Consider the following 19,462-nt stretch of genomic DNA (forward strand, 5'->3'; position numbering starts at 1 on the left):
AGGTGGAGCCTGACTTGGCAGAGGGCTGGGCAGCAGGTTTTAATATGTGTGGCAGTACTAGTCAATTGGGGATATCCACATGGCTCTTAGTGTAGAGGAAGATTCTGAGGTCTAGACCCAGTAGGGAGGAAGCCAGCTGTGATTAGTGCCATATACCGTGGGCACAGGACGAGGCAGTGTCAGGAGCACCTCTGCCCTGCATCTTCCTTGGAGGATATAGTGCTGCGTGTGCCTGCCGCATCCTTGTTCTCACAGCTCTTTGTGATCTCAGAGAACTGTTTGGATTTTGTTTTTGGGCGAGTATGCCAAACTGTGTCCTCAACAGCACGGGGTTCAGGTTGAGTTTGGCATTTCTAGTTTCTCCCTAGAAACAGATATCCCTCATCTTTAACCTTACTTTCTAGTCTTATTTTTAAAGGATGCTTTAAAAATACAGGCCACATCTGTTTCACTTAATGTGCATTCAACAGCACCTCATGACACAGAAAGTAATGCGATCTGTTTGCCAAGCAAGCACTTGGAAATTTCGAGGTGTGGAAACTGATAGGAGCCTCTGTTTTTCCACCTTGAGGATTGTGGCTCTTTGCATCCACCTACATCATCTCTTGCCAACAACCACACTCACAGGGCTGCCTTTTGTCCTCTCGTATATTTACAGGTGTGTTTGTTCATTGTTCAATGCACTCAGCTTTTGTTGAGTGCTCACTTGCTCTCTGCAAGGTGTTTTGAATTCATATGTGGCCAGGGGCTCTGGTGCACGAAGCACAGAAGACATGGAGCATGAGGCTTCAAAGGTTTTCCTTTCTGGAGCCAGATGATGAGTGCATTTCACTTTCGTTATTTTGCTAAGGTGGCTGTCCATGGTTAGGCATAGCCGAGGAGGCGGGAGGCCGGCAGCATTTTTTGGGGTCCAACATGCTGTTTAGCTACTGATGAGGATGAGCAGGAGAAACAAGCAGACTCTCTCTTGCTCTGGGACAGTTTCATGTAGGAAATCAGGAGTCTGAGCCACCCAGAGAGAGCATGGGCATGTTGCCGGCTGCTGGCCTTTTTGTCAGTTCTTTGGAACCAGCATGATGGGGTTATTGTCATCTCGAATCTCAGGCTAAGGGAGCTTCAGTAAAGGACTTCTGCATCACTTTTTAGGACCCATTGTTTCCAAATCCTTTTGAGTGTAAAGGTCACTCGGTGCAATCATTTCACTACTTATTTGGCAAAGGGAGTTTACAGAATCAGTGTGAGACGTGGAGCTGTAAAGATGTCGTTTTTCAGACCGTGATGTCCTTGTTCTCTCCCTGTCTCTCTCGCAGAGTCTCCAACATCCAGCAGCAGCTGGCCCGGCTTGACAATGAATCGTGGCCAGGCACAGCCGAGGCTGACAGGGACCGGCTGCAGCTTGTCAAGGAGAAGGAGGCCCTGCTGCAGGAGCTTCAGCTCATCATCGCACAGCGGCACTCTGAGGGAGACGTGGCCCGGCTGGAGGAGGAGCGGGAGCGCCTGGAAGAGGAGCTGCGGCACGCACGGGCCACCTCCGCACAGGGCGCCACGGAGAGGTGGGTCACGGGGACACGAACTCCAGCAGAAAGCCGGCTGGAAAAACTCCACGGGGTGGCTTGCGTGTGGCTGGAGGGTGTTCCTGATAATTACTCGGAGCCTCTCTCTGCATAAGATGGCAGGTTGTGAAGGCTGGGCCTGCCTTCCACACTTAACAGCAGTTTCTCTGTGGTTATCAGCTGGGCTTTGGAGAACAGCTCCTCCCCCATGTGTTAACGTCTTGCCCCCTTGAGCTCACATGAACAGCTCCACAGAGAAGTTAATAGACATTTGGATGATTTGATCTGTTCAGATGCTCTTATTCCTACTGTTTCCCAATGGTCATCTGTATATTGGGCATCCTTTATGCTTGGATGTTCGTGGGTCATCTTCATAGGAGACAAGTCTGTGTCTTGGCACAAGGGGCTCACTGCAGCCTCAGAGGGAAGTGGTGGTGTTTGGAGAGTTGAACTCAGAGTCCCAGGCAGGGGAGTTTCATTTTTCCTGAGATGGTGTCTTGCCGTGTCACCTCACCCTGAATAAACTGAGAGTGGAATCTAAATGTCAAAAGGGACTGTGCAGCTGAAGCTTTCTGCTGTGCTCTTGCACGGCTGCAAATTTTTTTAGTTAAACATTTCCTTCTGTTCCACCCTTGGTATTCTCGTATGTATGTTCTGCATAGGAGGGCCTGGGAGCTCCTGTTGCTTCTTTATGAATCAGGGTGGACTTGGCCCCACAAATGCCGCCTGCCCCTCAGGGCCCCACACCCATACTCCCTTGACCGTGGCTACTGTCACCATGTGGAAATCCAGCACACATGAGTGCTGTGGCCCCTGAGTACAAGTCTGTAGCCCTCCATGAAGCCAGTGTTAGCCCCGATGCCTGGGTTCAAAGGGGGGGACAGCAAAGCCGGACCAGCTTTGACTCACATGGGGGTCTCATGTGGGACCAGCCCAGGTGCTAAGTCCTGGGACTCAAGTCCTCAACTAGGACCTAATCACCCCAAGCGTGTTTCCTGAATCTGCTACTAAGTGACCTTGGCCAGAAAAGCACATCCCCATGTGCTAAGCACTTGCACGCAGATCGCGTGGGGGTGGGGCTCTTGTAGCTCTGGACCTTCTGTGCCGGTGCACACAGGGCCCATTTCTCCATGTCACCTCCCTTCATTGGAGGGGTGCTTGCAGTTTACCAGCATGGGGCCACATGGTAGGAGGCTTTGGCTGGCAGCATGGGGACACCTTGCATGGCCCAGGTTCAGAGAGTGAGGTTGGCGCCTTAAGGCTGAGCTGTGCCAGCTGTGGAACTGGGCCCAGTCTGCCCATCTCGGCTGCAATGTTATCAGCAGCAAATGGGAGGCATGTGCTGGGCTGGGGGTGTCATCAGAGGGACAGAGAGATGTGCTCCTCCTTCAGGCCTCCCACCCATTGGGCCTCCCACCCCAGCAGATGATACATGGCAGCGGCCTCCCAGCTGCTCAGAGCCAGCATCCCTGGAGGGAGCTGGTGCCTGTCTCCTGGGCTGAGGGAGCAGGCTTGAGGTGAAGGACACATACCCTAGATAATCTCTCAGGTGGATCCTGTCAATGCTTGTGACATTCTTTATTTTAGTTTGCTAATGTTAGTGCGTGGCGGGCATATATACAAGATGCTGATGTTCAGCAGAGAACCCCAGGGCTCTGTTGCAAGATGCTTGCCATCCTGAGAAATTCTCTTTCCAAGGATGACTGCTTTTATTATAGGGGTGATTGAAAATGAAAGATGAGTCAATAAGCAAAAATTTGGGCTGGGTGTGGTGGCTCATGCCTGTAATCCCAGCACTTTGGGAGGCTGAGGTGAGCGGATCACAAGGTCAGGAGTTTGAGATCAGCCTGGCCAGCATGGTGAAACCCCTTCTCTACTAAAAATATAAAAAAATTAGCTGAGCATGGTGGTAGAGGCCTGTTATCCCAGCTACTTGGGAGGCTGAGGCAGGAGAATTGCTTGAACCCGGGAGGTGGAGGTTGCAGTGAGCTGAGATCGCACCACTGCACTCCAGCCTGAGTGACAGAGCAAGACTCTGTCTCAAAAAAAAAAAAAAAAAAGAAAAAGAAAAAAAATCGGTTTTGCCAAACCTGAAATAACATTTTCCTTTGTCATAATTTAATGACATCTTTACAATAAAGTACTTTATGTAAAGTAAATAAAGACAATAAATTTGACTTTATATTTTCGTAATCTGTTAGCTTACTTTCCTGCTCCTTTTCATAGCAGTGGTAAATATTTCTTGAATTGGGGACACAAGGCTGTGTGCTTTAGGAGTTGGACCCTGGCCAGTTTTCCGCCAGGAAACTGTATCCCCTTTTCTTTTTGTTGAAAAAATATGTACAAAAGTCAGGCAAATGTCTAAGACCCTCGTTTTAGCAGTTTATGCCCCAGCCTGTTTTTAGGTGTCTCATTTATTGCCAGCAGGCGCCCTGTTTGGTAAGGAAGTTACATTTTTAGTCATCTGCAACTTTTTTAATAACCAGCATCAAGTTGGACTTGCACATATGGGCACTCGTGGGTGGTCTTGTATGCAGATGCGCTGTCGCTCTCATTCTCCGAAATGCGCCTATTCAGTACAATGACAAATGCAGTGTATTGGCTAGCAGTGGGGAGTTTGATCTAAACTTTTTCACTACAGATAAAACAATCTGAAAATACATCATGACTAAAGACAGTCTAAAACCATGCCACACATACAAATGTACCTATATGTCATGTGTGTGAAAACGGACGGGACTGGAATGTGCCGATGTATTGAGTGATGGGTTGGAAATTCTACCCTGGTCGCTCAAGAGTGGAGTCAGTTTTCAGTAAGAACTCAATTTAGATTCTATTAATTTGGGATTTGAGCTAATAGAATTCAGGTTAGGTTAGAATTTCTGAAAAGCATTATGAAAAAAGTTAATAGCCTTGGACTGGGCTTGGGTAAATTCCCTACAACAAATTGCTTTCTGGGGCTGGTCACTGTTTGCCACCGGATACACTCTGCTGGTGGTGTCTCTGCCCCTGGGGTCCTCTGTGATTTAATAGTGCCCCGGTGCTTGTGAGAGTGTGATACAGAGAGTGGGTTCCAAGTTACAGCTCCAAAGCCCAATGAGGGGTGTATTGTGACTTCGTTTTAAAACTCTCTACTCTCCATCTTCTGAAAAAGATGGGGTTTTTGAGGATATCTTGCTTGATAAGCATTAGGTAGGATGTAAGTATCATAGTAAATGTTTTTCAGTAGTAAAATGTGCCTTGGCTTTGGGTTCAAGCCAGCCTGACCAAGCTTTGAACTTGCGTAGTGGAGGCAAGTTACTTTATATGAGTTTCCTCATCTGTAAAGCAGGGGTAGAATCCAAAGAACAGTAAGGAATGAGGCAGTGCTTCTCGCCTGCTGTGACGTGCACACAGCCACTCAGTGGAGCTTCATAATTGCTTTTTAAATGTTACTGTCATTTGTACAAGTTATCAAAACATTTCCCTTAATTAAAATATCATAGGTAAGTGGAATCTTTGAACATTCTGCTCAAGAGTTTATTATGGCTGTTCTCAAACATTTTGGTCTCAGAACCTCCTTTTTTTAAATTTTCTTTGAGGAGGAGTCTTGCTCTGTCACCCAGGCTGGAGTGTAGTGGCACGATCTGGAGTGCAGTGGCACGATCTTGGCTCACTGCAATCTCCACCTTCTGGGTTCAAGTGATTCTCCTGCCTCAGCCTCCTGAGTAGCTGGAATTATAGGTGCCCGCCACCATGCCTGGCTAATTTTTGTATTTTTAGTAGAGATGGGGTTTCACCAGCTTGGCCAGGCTGGTCTCCAAGTCCTGACCTCGTGATCCACCCACCTCAGCCTCCCAAAGTGTTGGGATTACAGGCGTGAGCCACTGCGTCTGGCCAGGACCTCCTTTCAGTGTTAAAATACTGAGGATCCCAAAGAGCTTTTGTTTATTGTGATTTTTTTTAAAGTTATTTTTCCTTCTTGTTTTGTTTTTCTTTTTTCCCTATATAGTGACCTATCAGTGTTTATGTGGATTTTTATCTGTCAGTATTTACTGATTTAGAAGTTAGCCCTGGAGAATTTTTTAAATATTTATTTATTAAATATAACAATAGGCCAGACACAGTGGCTCATTCCTGTAATCCCAGCACTTTGGGAGGCTGAGGCAGGAGGATTGCTTTAGTTCAGGGAGTTCAAGACAAGTCTAGGCAATGTGGCAAAACCTCTTCTTTACAAAAAATATGAAGTTTAGGTGGGTGTGGCAGCACATGCCTGTGGTCCTAGGTACTCGGGAGCCTGAGGTGGGAGGATGGATTGAGCCTGGGAGGTGGAGGTTACGGTGAGCTGTGATCATACCACTGCACTGCAGCCTGCACAACAGAGCAAGACCCCATCTCAAAAAATAAAAAAGATAATAAAACCCTATTATGTGTTAATATTAGTAACATTTTTATGACTGATAACTTTATTAAAACAAAAAGCCATAGTGAGAAGAGTGGTATGATTTGCCATTGTTCTGTAGCTCTTTAATGTCTGGCTTGCTGGAGGGTAGCTGCTTTGACATTTGACACATTTGGCTTTTTTTTTTTTTTCTTTTTTAAAGCCAGTTGTGATAGGGTCATTTTGAGTGAATATGTGAAGACCATCTGACTTCCTATGGATATGCCATTGGGAAGGAGGGGACCTCATAGGACCCCTGAAAGAGTTTCAGGGATCACAGGTGTCTTTGGATCATGCTTTGAAAACCATTGGTTTTAATATATGGTAATGAACTTGAAAGTGGGTTGTGTCGTGGCTCCGTTTAGGACAGTGCTTGTACTATGCTGCCAGCTGAACTACACACAGCACCATTTGGAATTTTGTTTGCATCAAGAGAAACAAACGCTCATTAGAATTTATTGGTTGAAACTTGTAAACAAACTCAGTCTGGTTTGTCTTCCTTATGGTAAGTTGGTGGCACATCTGTTTCCTTGATCGATGATAGCTGCTCTTTGTTGATCAGCCCTTATTTGCCATACATTATTTTATCTATTCAGCATCAGTTCTTTGAGCTGGAGATTGTGGACTCAATTTTTACAGAGAATGAAACTAAGTACTCAGAGAGGGTGAGACATTTGCCTAAGGCCACATAGGTAGTGAATGCGTGGCCAGGTAGGCTTGTCTGAGTCCCAGGCTACTGTCAGACACTGCTTCTGGTTTCCTCTCACTCCCACCTAACCAAGCTCGTTAAACCCCTTGGGCATGTCCCCTTTCCTGTTGGTGGAAAGAGGAAGGCTTTAAGGGTGCCTACTGTGGCCACACATCATAGTGTCATCATTTTGATTTGTAAATCAGGAGTGTTTCTTTCTAGAGGCAAATATATTCATGGACTTGTCTAGCAAGTGTTTATCAAGTACCTGTCTGTGGTGGGCTTGATTTTAGGCTATGGGCTTTCTGTAGTAGGAACAGATTTTGTTCTATGAAAGTACAAAGTAGAAAAAAGTAGAAGGAAGGAAAACAAAAATACCTCCAACCCCATGACCTGGAGATGGCCACAGCTGTTATTTTGTTTCATTTGCTTCTAATGTTTTAACTGTATAGATTGTAGAATTATATTTGTTCTTGACTAGAAGGGGGCCTAGTATGAAGGAATCTGATTTGCTCCAAGGAATTTCAGCAGATGACTGTGTGTTCTGCATTTGAGCTAATCTGCTGGTTATCTGTCCTTCTGCTCACCTACCTGTTCTCCCATCCATCCAGCCACCCACCCATCCATCCATCCATCCACCCCACCCACCCATCTAGCCATCCGCCCATCCAGCCACCCACCTACCTACCCATCCAGCCACCCACCCATGCACCCATCCAGCCACCCCACCCACCCATCCAGCCAGCCATCCAGCCATTCACCCACCCAGCCAGCCATCCAGCCACCCACCCACATATCTAGCCACCCACCCACCCTCCCATCCAGCCACCCACCCACCCATCTAGCTACCCACCCGCCCATCTAGCCAAACATCTAGCCATTCACCTACCCAGCCAGCCACCCAACCAGCCACCCGCTCATCCAGCCACCTACCCAGCCACCCACCCATCTAGCTGCCCACCCATTTGTCTACCTGTTGTTCACCCAGCCACCTACCCACACATTGACCCATCCCTGCACCCACTCATCCTCTCATGCATCTGCTCCCCTGTGCACTGTGCCTGGAGCTTCCACAGAGTGGCAGGCACTGCTCAGGGTGCCTGGGATGTATTTTTCAAATGGGACAAAAGCAGTCTCTGTGATCTTGTCACCTGTGAATTGGGTGCTTTTAGAATGGGTGATCATTGCAACCTAATTCAGCTGGGGGGAATTGATAGTGTAGTGTCTTGTTATGAAAATATACTCCCTGTCTTTCAAATGTACTCATTGACTGTTTCGTTACCTATAGGATTCTGCTTCAGGAAAAAAGAAATTGTCTACTCATGCAGCTGGAAGAAGCCACCCGCCTGACATCCTATCTGCAGTCCCAGTTAAAAAGGTAGGTTCTTTTCAAAGAGAAAACTGTATTTGATCATTGTGTTCCAATGACTGGTATAGGAACTTTTCTCTGAGCTTATTTTTCTCCCACTGGAGCTTAGCCTGAAGTGTTGTTAGCACAGGATAGAAGAGCGGATACATTATATTTTTCACATGCTACTGTGTGACTCAAGGAATATGGAGAGAACCAAATTTGGCTTCAGGTTAAATAAGAGGCCTGAAATCAAATGTATTCAAGGATTTTGTAATCTGATTAACAGCTTCAGAAGTATACATCTATACATGTGCCCATTTTTATTCTATTTTATTTTTAAAAGATATGAATATTTTTAAGATAGTAAGATTTGGCTGCTCCAGAATGGCCCTGTGCATGTTCTTCAGCCCTCACTGTATGGTAGAGCACAATGTCAAGGGCCTTAGATGTGTCATTCTCACAGTTATTCGTCCTAACCATGCCCGAGGTGGGAACTGTTCTCATCCCAGCCCTAGTGAGCCCGTGGGAGTCCCAAGGGGGTGAATGGCTTGATCAGGTGTACCTGGCTAGTGTGCATTCCAGCTGGGACTGGGACTGGGACTTGGGCACGGGATCTGCTGTTGCCTACTGCTCTCTGCCACCCTTTCCGTACTCACAGGGTGAGCAGGGGGTGGCTGCCTTGCCATCTCAGATGGCCATGCTGTCTCATTTCAGCCTGTGTGCCAGCACCCTGACGGTGTCCTCGGGGAGCAGCCGCGGGTCCCTGGCCTCCAGCCGCGGGTCTCTGGCCTCCAGCCGGGGCTCCCTGAGCTCAATCAGCTTCACTGACATCTACGGCCTCCCACAGTACGAGAAGCCCGACACTGAGGGCAGCCAACTTCTACGCTTCGACCTCATTCCCTTCGACTCGCTGGGGCGAGATGCCCCTTTTTCAGAGCCCCCAGGTCCCTCGGGCTTCCACAAGCAGAGGCGGTCCCTGGACACGCCCCAGTCCCTGGCGTCGCTGTCTTCCCGCTCCTCCCTGTCCTCGCTGTCACCCCCAAGCTCGCCCCTGGACACACCCTTCCTCCCTGCCTCACGGGACTCGCCACTGGCGCAGCTGGTGGACAGCTGTGAGGGGCCAGGCCTGGGTGCCCTGGACAGACTGCGGGCACATGCCTCAGCTTTGGGGGACGAAGACTTGCCGGGCATGGCGGCCCTTCAGCCACATGGGGTCTCTGGAGACGGGGAAGGGCCACAGGAGCGAGGACCCCCACCAGCCAGTGCTCCTGTGGGCGGAAGTAAGTGTGGACGAAGCCTCCTGTGGGGAGAGGGTTACCTGCAGGGAGAAAACCATGGGGGCCAGAGTGAGGGCGGCTGGCTTTCCAGGTCCATGGTGAGCTTTATGTTTAAGAATATTGATGGGATCAGGAAGAGCACACACCTGCTCTTTCTGGTCTGTGTTGGGGAAAGATCATTGAAATTGACAAAGTTGTCTTTCCTAGGTATTTGGCTTGTTTTCAAAAAGTAATTGTTGAAAACCAGGGTAAGAAGCACACACTCTTCTACATTCAGAGGCTTCTAGAGATGGACCAGGGCCTTCATGACCTTTGCAGTGTGTGTCTGCCATAGATCACTACACCAGCTGCTGTCTGGCTGCAGCCAGTGGAAATCTTGACTTCTTTTGTGGCATCAACATCATCTCTTTATCTTTTATAGTTCTCATAGTTTTCAAGAACATAATTCTATCAAATGTGGAAGTGAAAATAATTGTGTAATTTCAAAAGACATGCCTATAAATATCAGTCATTTCTGCTGAATTGGTTTCTCAGGTGGTTCTTCAAATCAAGAAACATGAGGTCTGTGGAGCCTCATCCATGCAGTTGGTGTTAGTTCAACTCCTCCCTGGAGCCAGGGTCTTTCAGCTTGGAGCCTGCTTAGAAAATCAAACTGCTATTGAAGGGAATATTGACCCCTATATGCTTTCCTGAGCCAGCCTGTGGCAACTTGATCTTCCTTTGGTTTTAAGGATGAAGTTCAGCCCGTTTAATTGAGTTATTTGCACAGCAAAAATGTTTTCAACGTTCTGTTTAGACAAACACTAGATAATTCGTGCAGCAGAGTGGATCTCAGCCAGGGGTGTTTTTGCCTCCTGCTCCTGGGGGACACTTGGCAATGTCTGTAGACATTTTTGATTGTCACAACTAGGGGGTGAAAGATGCCCTGGCATCTAGCAAGTGGAAGCCAGGGATGCTGCTAAGCACCCTACCACACACAGGACAGGCCCCCTCAACCCCCAAGAGAATGTTCCATCCTTAAATGTCAAGAGGGCTGAGGCAACTAGAGAGCAGAACCAGTGTGGTGTAGTGGAAACTGCTTCAATGTAGAACCTGGAAGGCCAAGATTTTGTTCCTGCCCTGTCCACTCCTAGCTGTGTGACCTTGAGCACATCCCTGGACTGAGTCTCACCTTTTCCACCCTTGAATGCAGTAACCTTTGTGACCCCTTCCATTCAGCACCATTCTGTTACCCAAGAGATAGATGGATCGGTAGATCATAGATAGGTTGATCATCTCTATAATATGTAGTCTGTTGACTCTTATGTGCATAACAAGAGGCCATCATGTTCTGAGACTGCCCCGTGGCTTTTTGGCATCTGTTATTTTTGTGTCTGCCCCTGTGTTTACAAACACACTTTGGTATCCCCAGATACCTTGTTTCTGAAGTCCACATGTGCAGGTAACCTTCATTCACTATGTTCCTCTTTATAACCACAGCTTCATCGCTCCATGTTTATTCCATTCAGTCAAAAAAGAAATATCCAATCAGGACTTTTTTCTTAGTCTCCCTCCTCTCCCCCTACCATCTTCTCCTTAAGGGATTGAGATTCCAGAATTCAGTCAGGTTAGGCATAAAATCTGCACAAGGCCCAAGGGCCCCTTTGGGTCCGAGGAGAGGCAGAGTGGGAGGGAGAAGGGCTGATTTAGTTTCATATCCTGATTTCTTTATTTTTCCTTCACTTTCTATGGCAGGTGCTATAATAGTTCAAACTTCTTAGATTGGAAAGTATTTCCTTACGTGTGTAGACACTACCATCTGGTGGTGGAGTCTTACATGTGATTCGTGATGATTTCTTGTATTCGTGATGATTTCTTGTGTTACACTGCCATCTTGTGGCACATTCGTATATGACATTGGTGATGAATTCTTGTATAACACTGCCATCTGGTGGCAGATACTTATATGACACTGCCGATAAATTCCCGAGTGACACTGCCCTCTGGTGGTAGATTCTTACATGATCTAGGTGGGGAAATCTTGTGTGACACTGCCACCTAGAGGTGGGTTTTTATGATACTGCCATCTTGTGCTGGTTTCATATATTACATCGTTCTAAGGACATTTATTTGTGTCGTTAGAAACTTGAAATAATTGACCCTGTTGGGTGTCCCCAGAGGGCCAGGTTGGGTAGCCAGCTTAGGCATGAACGCAGGGGGTTCCTTGCTTCACTGACGCTGTGGGAATGGCTGAGCCTAGTGGTGCTCATCATATCATCCCACCGCATCCTCTGTCAGCTGTGCTGGGAACTGTGTGGTCTAGTTTGGCCCTCAGCACATCTTAGTAAGACAAAATTTTTGTAAGATAAAAATCAAAGTTGTCAAGATCTGCAAAGGAGCCTCTGAATGATTTCTTCCTTGTGTTTTCAATCAATCGGAGGAAGCAGAAGGCAGGTCAGAGGAGTGGGGCAGTACACTGTAATCTTTCATGCTATTTACGTTTTTGCTAAGTTTTGTCTTCCCTGAACTTTAAAAGTCAGATGTGTTATGATTATGAAATACCTAGGTATTTTCATCTACCCATTAGTATTTACTAATCAAAACCCATAAAAATCTTGACTTTGGTCATCTATTTATTGATATTTTATGATATTGATACTCTAATGTTGCTGGCCTAAATTCTGCAGTGTTTTCACTTTGTGCTTTTTTTTTTTTTTTTTTTTTTTTAATCTCTTCTCATGCGGCTCAACAGAAGTGCTCACTGTAAGTGGCCTTGGGAGTCCCCACACTCACTGTTGTTGCTCAGGCCCTGGGCACACCTTTCTGCTGTGGATTGATGTATTCAGGATGGCTGGGGTGTGGCCAAGGAGGGTTATCTTACAGCTGAGATTCACTGCAACTTAGCAATTGTCCTCATCATTATCTCATTGTTAATATTCATGGCGGCTACTAAACTTATGTAAGAACTTTCCTAGATGCTTTCACTGTTCATTTCCTCTGTTCTGTGTTTGTTTCTGAAATGTAATGGTGTTCATTGCTGTCATATGTCACCTAGCAGCATTGTCATTGCTGTCACGTGTCACCTGGCAGCTTTGCTGTGCTGTGGTTTTCACTCTATTTTCTTCCTTTTTACTAAGCAGTGTTCACATCTTTGGCTCTTAGTATCTGTCTGTACTGAATGATGAAAAGGGAGTAAAGAGATTTTCACATGAACATGGGTTAAGATTTGACCCTTGTCTCCCTGACAGTGCTCCCAAGGGTCCACTTCTGTGCCTTGAAGCCCCAGGGCAGACATCCAGGGTGTGGAGCATGGGGCCTGTGCTTTTTCTCAGCTGGGCAGTTGCCGATGGGACTTCCTCTTGGCAATTCCTACTTCCACTTGTCCTGTGGATCTAGTGACTCAGCCTGGGCTTTGAGGATTAGTTCCTTCATTTCTTTCCTCTCTGCATCAAGGCAATGATGAGAGAGACACAGCCTGGGCTGCAGGGTTGCAGGTGCTTAGGCTTGTTACTTGGTGCTGTTTCCTTGCGAGCATCTACAGCTGGGTCTAGGGACCATGCATGTCAGGGCTGGGAATGTAAATGGAGTGGTGGTTTCCTTTTCTGGGGATTGATGCAGTGGATGGGGGGTTTCCATTTGTAGTTGAGGGCCAGGCATTTGGGTCCTTCCATGTGGCAGGGATAAAGAGGAGAGCTGGCCTCTGGAATCCTGCTCTGTCTGAAAAGCAGTGCCTCTGCCACCCCAGGACGGAGGCCAGCTTCCAGCCCTAGCTTATGGGGTATAAGCAGTGAATTCCCCGAGGTGTGTCATGGCAGACCTTTGGGAGGTTCACTCGGCCTCCATTTGACCTCATGAGGCCAAAGGCTGCAGCCCCATGTATTTCATGCGCTGTTGAACATATTTGTATTTCATTGGCATGAATGATAATTTGGTTGAAAGGAGAGATGGTTGCCAGTGGACTCAGTTTAGGAAGGCAGAAATATCAACACCTTTTGTTTCTAGAACGTAGCCAAAGAAAAGTGCAGAGGCACTTTCAGTGATAGTGGAATGCCCAGCTGGGGTTCCAGTTTGATTCTGTGTTCCAGCCAAGTGTGCCCCTCCAGAAAACAGATTCCTGGGATCCCAGCTGCATTTAGTGCAGGAAGGTCATTTGCATGTTTGTGCTGGCTTTGTTAAAAGGAACTTATTGCCACGAGGAAGTGGGTAGAAACGGCTGATGAAATGTTCAAAGGAAACATTTCAATGGCTATTTTTGGCTCTTGAATGAAATAGATGTCAAAGATAAAAATAAGCTGCCCAGGAATAGTAGCTGCTAACCCAGAAGAGTGGCTGGGAAGGCTCCTGCCTGCGATCACCCAGACAGTCAGGCCTGAGCCCCGGCTTCTTCCCCTGGGGCCACAGGCCTCCCAGGTGGTGTTTTCAGAGGTTGAGTCTAGGTTCATCTGTGTCCTCTGCTTTGAAGGTTGCTGATTTTTTTTAGGGTTTACTTGGATAAATGGTTTTTCCTGAGCATAAAATCAGTATTTGTTTATGTTTATTGTGCAAAACATGGAAAATACCCAACAGCATAAAGAAGGGAATGAAAACCATGACTTCTTGGTGAGTGCTGCTTCTGTTCCCATCGGGCTAATGCTGCTTTCCTGTCTTGTGGGCATGAGCAGCTTTCAGAAAGTGCCATTTGAGTGGCCAATCGCCATCATGTTATGTTCTGTGTGCTCATTAACAGGGTGGAAAGAGATATATGAATCCAAGAAGTAGCCAGAAGTTCATTTCTTCAATTTTCCAATATGAAAAACAAGTAGAGCACAGCATGTCTCCATGTGTGTGCGTGTCCTGGTAACTCTGGAGCACTCAGCGACTTAACGTGTGCTCCAGCATCGAGGACCCTGGTCCCCGGTGCTGTTATTTCCTGACCCTGTGTGTGTCCCTTATTTGCAGCAGTGACTCTTCGAGAAGACAGTGCCAAGAGGCTGGAGAGGAGGGCACGCCGCATCTCCGCGTGCCTGTCAGATTATTCGCTAGCCAGCGACAGTGGGGTGTTTGAACCTCTAACAAAAAGGTCTGAAGTCAGTCTTGCTATTTCCTTCTCCCTCCACAGAATCACCTGTGTTACTGGCAATCACGAAAAGATTACATACTGAAACTTCCATACATTGACACTTTGTTTATTTTTCCAGGAGTAGGATATTTTTCTAGCTTCTTTCACCTTTGGGTGATTGGGCTTTAGAAGGAAGTCCTTCTCCCTGGCCCTGGGGTCCTAAGGCTCGAGTCTGATGGAGCTCAAAAAGGAGAATCAGTATATAGGAGAGCCCTGCTTTTCCGAAAAGGACATTTATTCATTAGAAATGAATTTCCTCCCTTCCTCGTTTTCTTAGCTACAGGAATGGTTTCACAATGACACAGCACCTTTTAGAATTCCATGCTTTATTTTGATCGGGCATCTTTGATGGCATTATTTCTTTATATAATTTAAGTCTCAGGTTTCTAGAAGACAGTTCACTTAAAGTTAATTTTTGGACATTTCCCCAGGTATCACATGTGGTTTTGAAATGTATGCAAAGTTATTTTCTTATTCTTTTTCTTTCTTTCTTTCTTTTTTTTTTTTTAATTTCTAATTTATCTGGGTTTTAGAGACAGGCTCTTCTTGCCCAGGCTGGAGTGTAGTAGTGCAGTCATAGTTCACTGCAGCCTCAAACTCCTGGGCTTAAGAAGTTCTCACACTTCAGTCCCACAGGTATCTGAGATTACAGACACGCACCACCATGCCTGGCTAATTTTTATATTTTTAGTAGAGATGGGGTTTCATCATGTTGCCCAGGCTGGTCTTGAACTTGTGGGCTCAAGTGATCAGCCCGCCTCTGTCTCCCAGACTGTTGGGATTATAGATGTGCTCTGCCATACCTGGCTAATTTTGTTTGTATTTTTAATAGAGGCAGGGTTTCACCATGTTGAATGGGCTAGTGTTTAAGTCCTGGCTTCAAGTGATCCACCCGTCTTAGCCTTCCAAAGTGCTGGGATTATAGGTGTGAGCCATTGTGCCCAGCCACAAAATTATTTTCCTAAAACAAGAACAACATAAAAAAATAGGCTGAGTGTGGTGGCTCACGCCTGTAATACCAGCAATTTGGGAGGCCAAGGCGGGTGGATCACCTGAGGTCAGGAGTTCGAGACCAGCCTGGCCAACATGGTGAAACCCTGTTTCTACTAAATATGCAAAAATCAGCAGGGCATGGTGTAATTCCAGCTACTTGGGAGGCTGAGGCAGGAGAATCACTTGAACCCCAGAGGTGGAGTCTACAGTGAGCTGAGATTTCACCACTGTACTCCTGCCTGGGCAACAGAGCCAGACTCCATCTCAAAAACAAAACAAAACAAAAAAAGCCCCAGCAGTTTGTAGGTGGGTACCCAGTGAGATGCCTCATGGATTTTGGGTGCCTGCCCTGTTCTTTCAGACACGTTATGAACTCATTCACTTATATCACAACCTAATAAAGTCCTCTCTTAGCATGAGGGAGCTTCTGCAGATTTTGCAGCGATTGGTTGCCTCTGGAATGAAGTTGGTTGCATTTCCCCCTGTGATCAGGAACGAAGATGCTGAGGAGCCTGCCTACGCAGACACGGCCAGTAATGGAGACCCCCAGATCCACGTGGGACTCCTGTGAGTACAGACCCTACCCTGTTGCCCTTCAGGCTGGGCTGGAGACCGGGCCCACCCCGTAGCTCCCACCTGCACACACAGGGCTGGAGGGACCCTTGTGACCTGAGGTCTCAGGTGAGGGGACAGAGGTGGCAGGAAAGAGTGACAGGCAAAGTGGCTTCACTGCCATCTTCCAGTATGGAGGTTCACAACTGGGAGCCACCACTTCCTGGAGCTGGGGGCCCCAGCAGAGTGCAGCTCTCCGGGACAGTTGTGCCTGTGTCTGCCGGGAGTTCATTCTGCTCATTGCAGCACAGGTAGCGGGCTCCCTCTCTCACCCCCAAGAAGGTAACCAGCTGGTTGGCAGCACAGCAATTTTTGGTTTCTGATTACAGTGTCGGTAAAGGCAGACTGTGAGCCCCCAGCCTCCCGAGGGAGACAGGGTGTTGGGGTCTCAGCTGTTTCCTTTGCTCACACTTGTCACTGAAGTCCAGGGCGCCTCCACCCATCACAGTGGGCATTTGGTCATTCTTTGTTATGGGGACTGTGCTGTACCTGGGCTTCACCCACTAGGTGCCACCTCCTCCCCACAGTTGTGACATTGCAGATGTCCCCTGGGGATGGGTCGGGAGCAGAATCCCAGTTGGCGGATGGCTGCTGCTGCAGTTGAGTTGAAAGGATGGTTTTCCCATGGGCACCTGCCGTCTGTGACTTCCGTCTGGTTTTCTAGGTGCGACAGCAGCAGCGAGTGTCTCCTGGTGCACGTGCTGCAGCTGAAGAATCCTGCGGGGCTGGCGGTGAAGGAAGACTGCAAAGTGTAAGCCAGGCTCCAGGGTGCTGAACAGACAGCCACACGGCTGGGGAGGAAAAGACAGTTTGGGAGCCCGAGTTTCCAGGAAAGCACCAGGGAGTGTCTGTCTGAGGTGTAAAGTCTTAAAGAGAGTCTAGTGAATAGTTTGAGGCTGGTGCAGGTGCCGGTGCCAGGCTAGTTTGTGCCATGTCAGTGCGGAGGAAGCACCTGCCTATGGCGTGCAGGACTGCGCTGAACGCATCTTCCTGTTCCTCGGGATGGGAGTTGCTGATGCTGTCGTGCTCTCCTCTGTGATCTTGGGGGACTGCTGGCTGGGACCAGGGACTCGGCTGAACAGGGAGAAGGAAATAGGCATTGGGAGCACCTGGTGACTTTGGCCTCAGTCATGGGACTGTGGCCTCTCTGAGCTCTGTGGCCCCAGATGCGGGCCCGATGGAGGGTCCCACTTACCCAAGCAGGTGACCACGCCTGTAATGGTCCGTTCAAGTCACAGGGTGGGCCCCGTTTGGTGAGTCTTCTAAATGCCTCAGTTACCCCTGAGTGTGAGCAGTTGGGGTTTGGCTACCCTGATGACCTCTGCAGCACTCACAGAGGGCTCAGCCCTTCCCATGTGCTGGACTAGCGGCAGAGAGGGAGGGAAACACAGGGTTGTCCAATGGGTGATGGGCTGAGAAGGTGGTGGGGGAGCCATGCAGAGAGAGCTGAGGGGCAATTCTGAAAACAATGGGGGAGCAGCAGGGCGTGGAAGTGTCCACTGTCTTCAGCCCAGGCTTGGAAGTCCTCCTCCTTGTGGGTGACTTCCCCCATCCTGGGGCACATCGGTCTCTGCTTAGCTGAGAAAGGAACTTTTTGCAAAGCACTCTGCAACTCTAGCCACAGGCGCCCAAAGGGGGCTGCATGGGCCGGGGGAGGGCCTGCACGCATTGTGTAGGTTGGGCCTGCTCTGGTGAGCGCCACCTGCATGTGCTCTTCCATTCCCCATTCTGGTTGCAGCCACATCCGCGTCTACTTGCCCCCACTGGACTCAGGCACGCCCAGCACTTACTGCTCCAAGGCTATGGAATTCCAGGTGCCGCTGGTGTTTAATGAAGTATTCAGGATCCCTGTGCATTCCAGCACATTGACATTGAAGTCGCTTCAGCTATACGTGTGTTCAGTGACCCAGCAGCTGCAGGAAGAACTGCTGGTATGGCGCCCGGCGCTCCACCCGTCCCCGGCCTCCTTCCTTCCTCTGGGTTTCAGTCAGTCAGCCTTTATTGTGTATGTCTTTCTTTCCCTTTTTTATCTTTTACTCTTGTCATAATTTCTTCGTTTTTGTGTATCTTTGCTTTCTGGCCTCCCTCTCTCTCTCCTGCCTCCGTCTCTCGTTCCTTCCCTCCCTTCCCCTCTGCCAGCCTTCCTTTCTCCTGTGGTGGCTTGTTTACAAGCTGCGGACATGTTAAGGGGTCTCTGGCTGGAAATACAAACGGGGATAATCCAAACAGTGATCTCATCAAGCGTCTTGTACTTTAAATGTGTTCTTTCAACTAGTACTCGCAAACCCATAAGATGCCTCCATGGCAGCCTAATCTTCAGTCCAGGGAGCAAAATAGGGTTGACAGATTTCACAAATAAAAATACAAGACGGTCAGCTACATTCGAATTTCACATAAATGATACGTGCTCTTTAAAGCGTGAGTGTGCCCCATACAGTGTTTAAGACTTGAAGGGAACCCCTGTGTTGTTTATTTGAAGTGCAGATTCGCCTGGGTGCCCTGCATTTTACCTGGCAACTCTGGGGCAAGGCCTTAGGGGAATCCACAGTTTGTCCTCAGTATCCCGGCCATCGGGGTGCATCCCAGTTTTGAAGCCAGGGTGGATTCCTTCCGTGGCTGGAGTGTTCTCCCTTGGTCCTGTCCCCTCAGGGGCACAATTAAGGAGTGTAGAGTTCAACAGTCTCTTCCAATTGCAGAGATTTCTGACAGAATCTGGCTCAGTGGGGCAGTAGAGCTGTGAGTCTGGGCCAGCACTCCAAGATGCCCAGTCTTTGCCCTGTCTGTTCCTTTCCAGCACTTTCTGATTGGGTGGAACAGGTGATCATGGAGCCACCTATTAGGCTGCTCTGCAGCTGCTGTCATTGTGCTGCAGTACTTTACATAGGAATGAAATCTTTTATGTGTTTTTTGGTTAAGATTGAAGGGTTGGCTGGGTGTTGTGGCTCACGCCTGTAATCCTAGCACTTTGGGAGGCCAAGGCAGGTGGATCACCTGAGGTCAGGAGTTTGAGACCAGCCTGGCCAAACCCTGTCTCTACTAAAAATACAAAAATTAGCCACACGTGGTGGTGTACATCTATAATCCCAGCTACTTAGGAGGCTGAGGCGTGAGAATCTCTTGAACTCAGGAGGTCGAGGTTGCAGTGAGCTGAAATCGTGCCACTGCACTCCATCCTGGACAACAGAGTGAGACTTTGTCTCACAAAAAAAAAAAAAAAAAAAAGACTGAAGGGTGAGCTCAATTTTTTTGAGGCAGGGTCTCACTCTGTTGCCCAGGCTGGAATGCAGTGGTGTGATTTTGGCTTATCACAGCCTCCTGAGTCGCTGGGACCACAGCTGTACATCATCATGCCCGGCTAATTTTTAATTTCTTTTTGTAGAGGCAGAGCTCCGTTGCCCAGGCTGGTGTCAAACTCCTAAGCTCAAGCAGTCCTCCCATCTCAGCCTCCCAAAGTGCTGGTATTACAGGCATGAGCCACCTTACCTCCTGAA

General features: G+C 48.1%; 1 protein-coding gene across 2 annotated transcripts in view; it reads left to right on the forward strand.

The window, feature by feature from the left end:
- The window catches only part of WWC3 (WWC family member 3), a 133,723-nt gene that overhangs the window by 97,291 nt on the left and 16,970 nt on the right, over positions 1-19,462 (forward strand). For both annotated transcript variants that reach the window (XM_032285884.1, XM_032285885.1), the window contains exons 9-15: positions 1,311-1,553; positions 7,950-8,039; positions 8,727-9,292; positions 14,207-14,327; positions 15,852-15,926; positions 16,636-16,722; positions 17,710-17,902. In XM_032285884.1, coding sequence (XP_032141775.1) covers positions 1,311-1,553; positions 7,950-8,039; positions 8,727-9,292; positions 14,207-14,327; positions 15,852-15,926; positions 16,636-16,722; positions 17,710-17,902 — 1,375 coding nt within the window. The remainder of the gene's footprint in view (positions 1-1,310; positions 1,554-7,949; positions 8,040-8,726; positions 9,293-14,206; positions 14,328-15,851; positions 15,927-16,635; positions 16,723-17,709; positions 17,903-19,462) is intronic.

The sequence above is a fragment of the Sapajus apella genome, unplaced genomic scaffold (assembly GCF_009761245.1).
Source record: "Sapajus apella isolate SASKATOON/1434 unplaced genomic scaffold, GSC_monkey_1.0 scaffold17, whole genome shotgun sequence".
NCBI classification, from domain to species: Eukaryota; Metazoa; Chordata; class Mammalia; order Primates; family Cebidae; genus Sapajus; species Sapajus apella.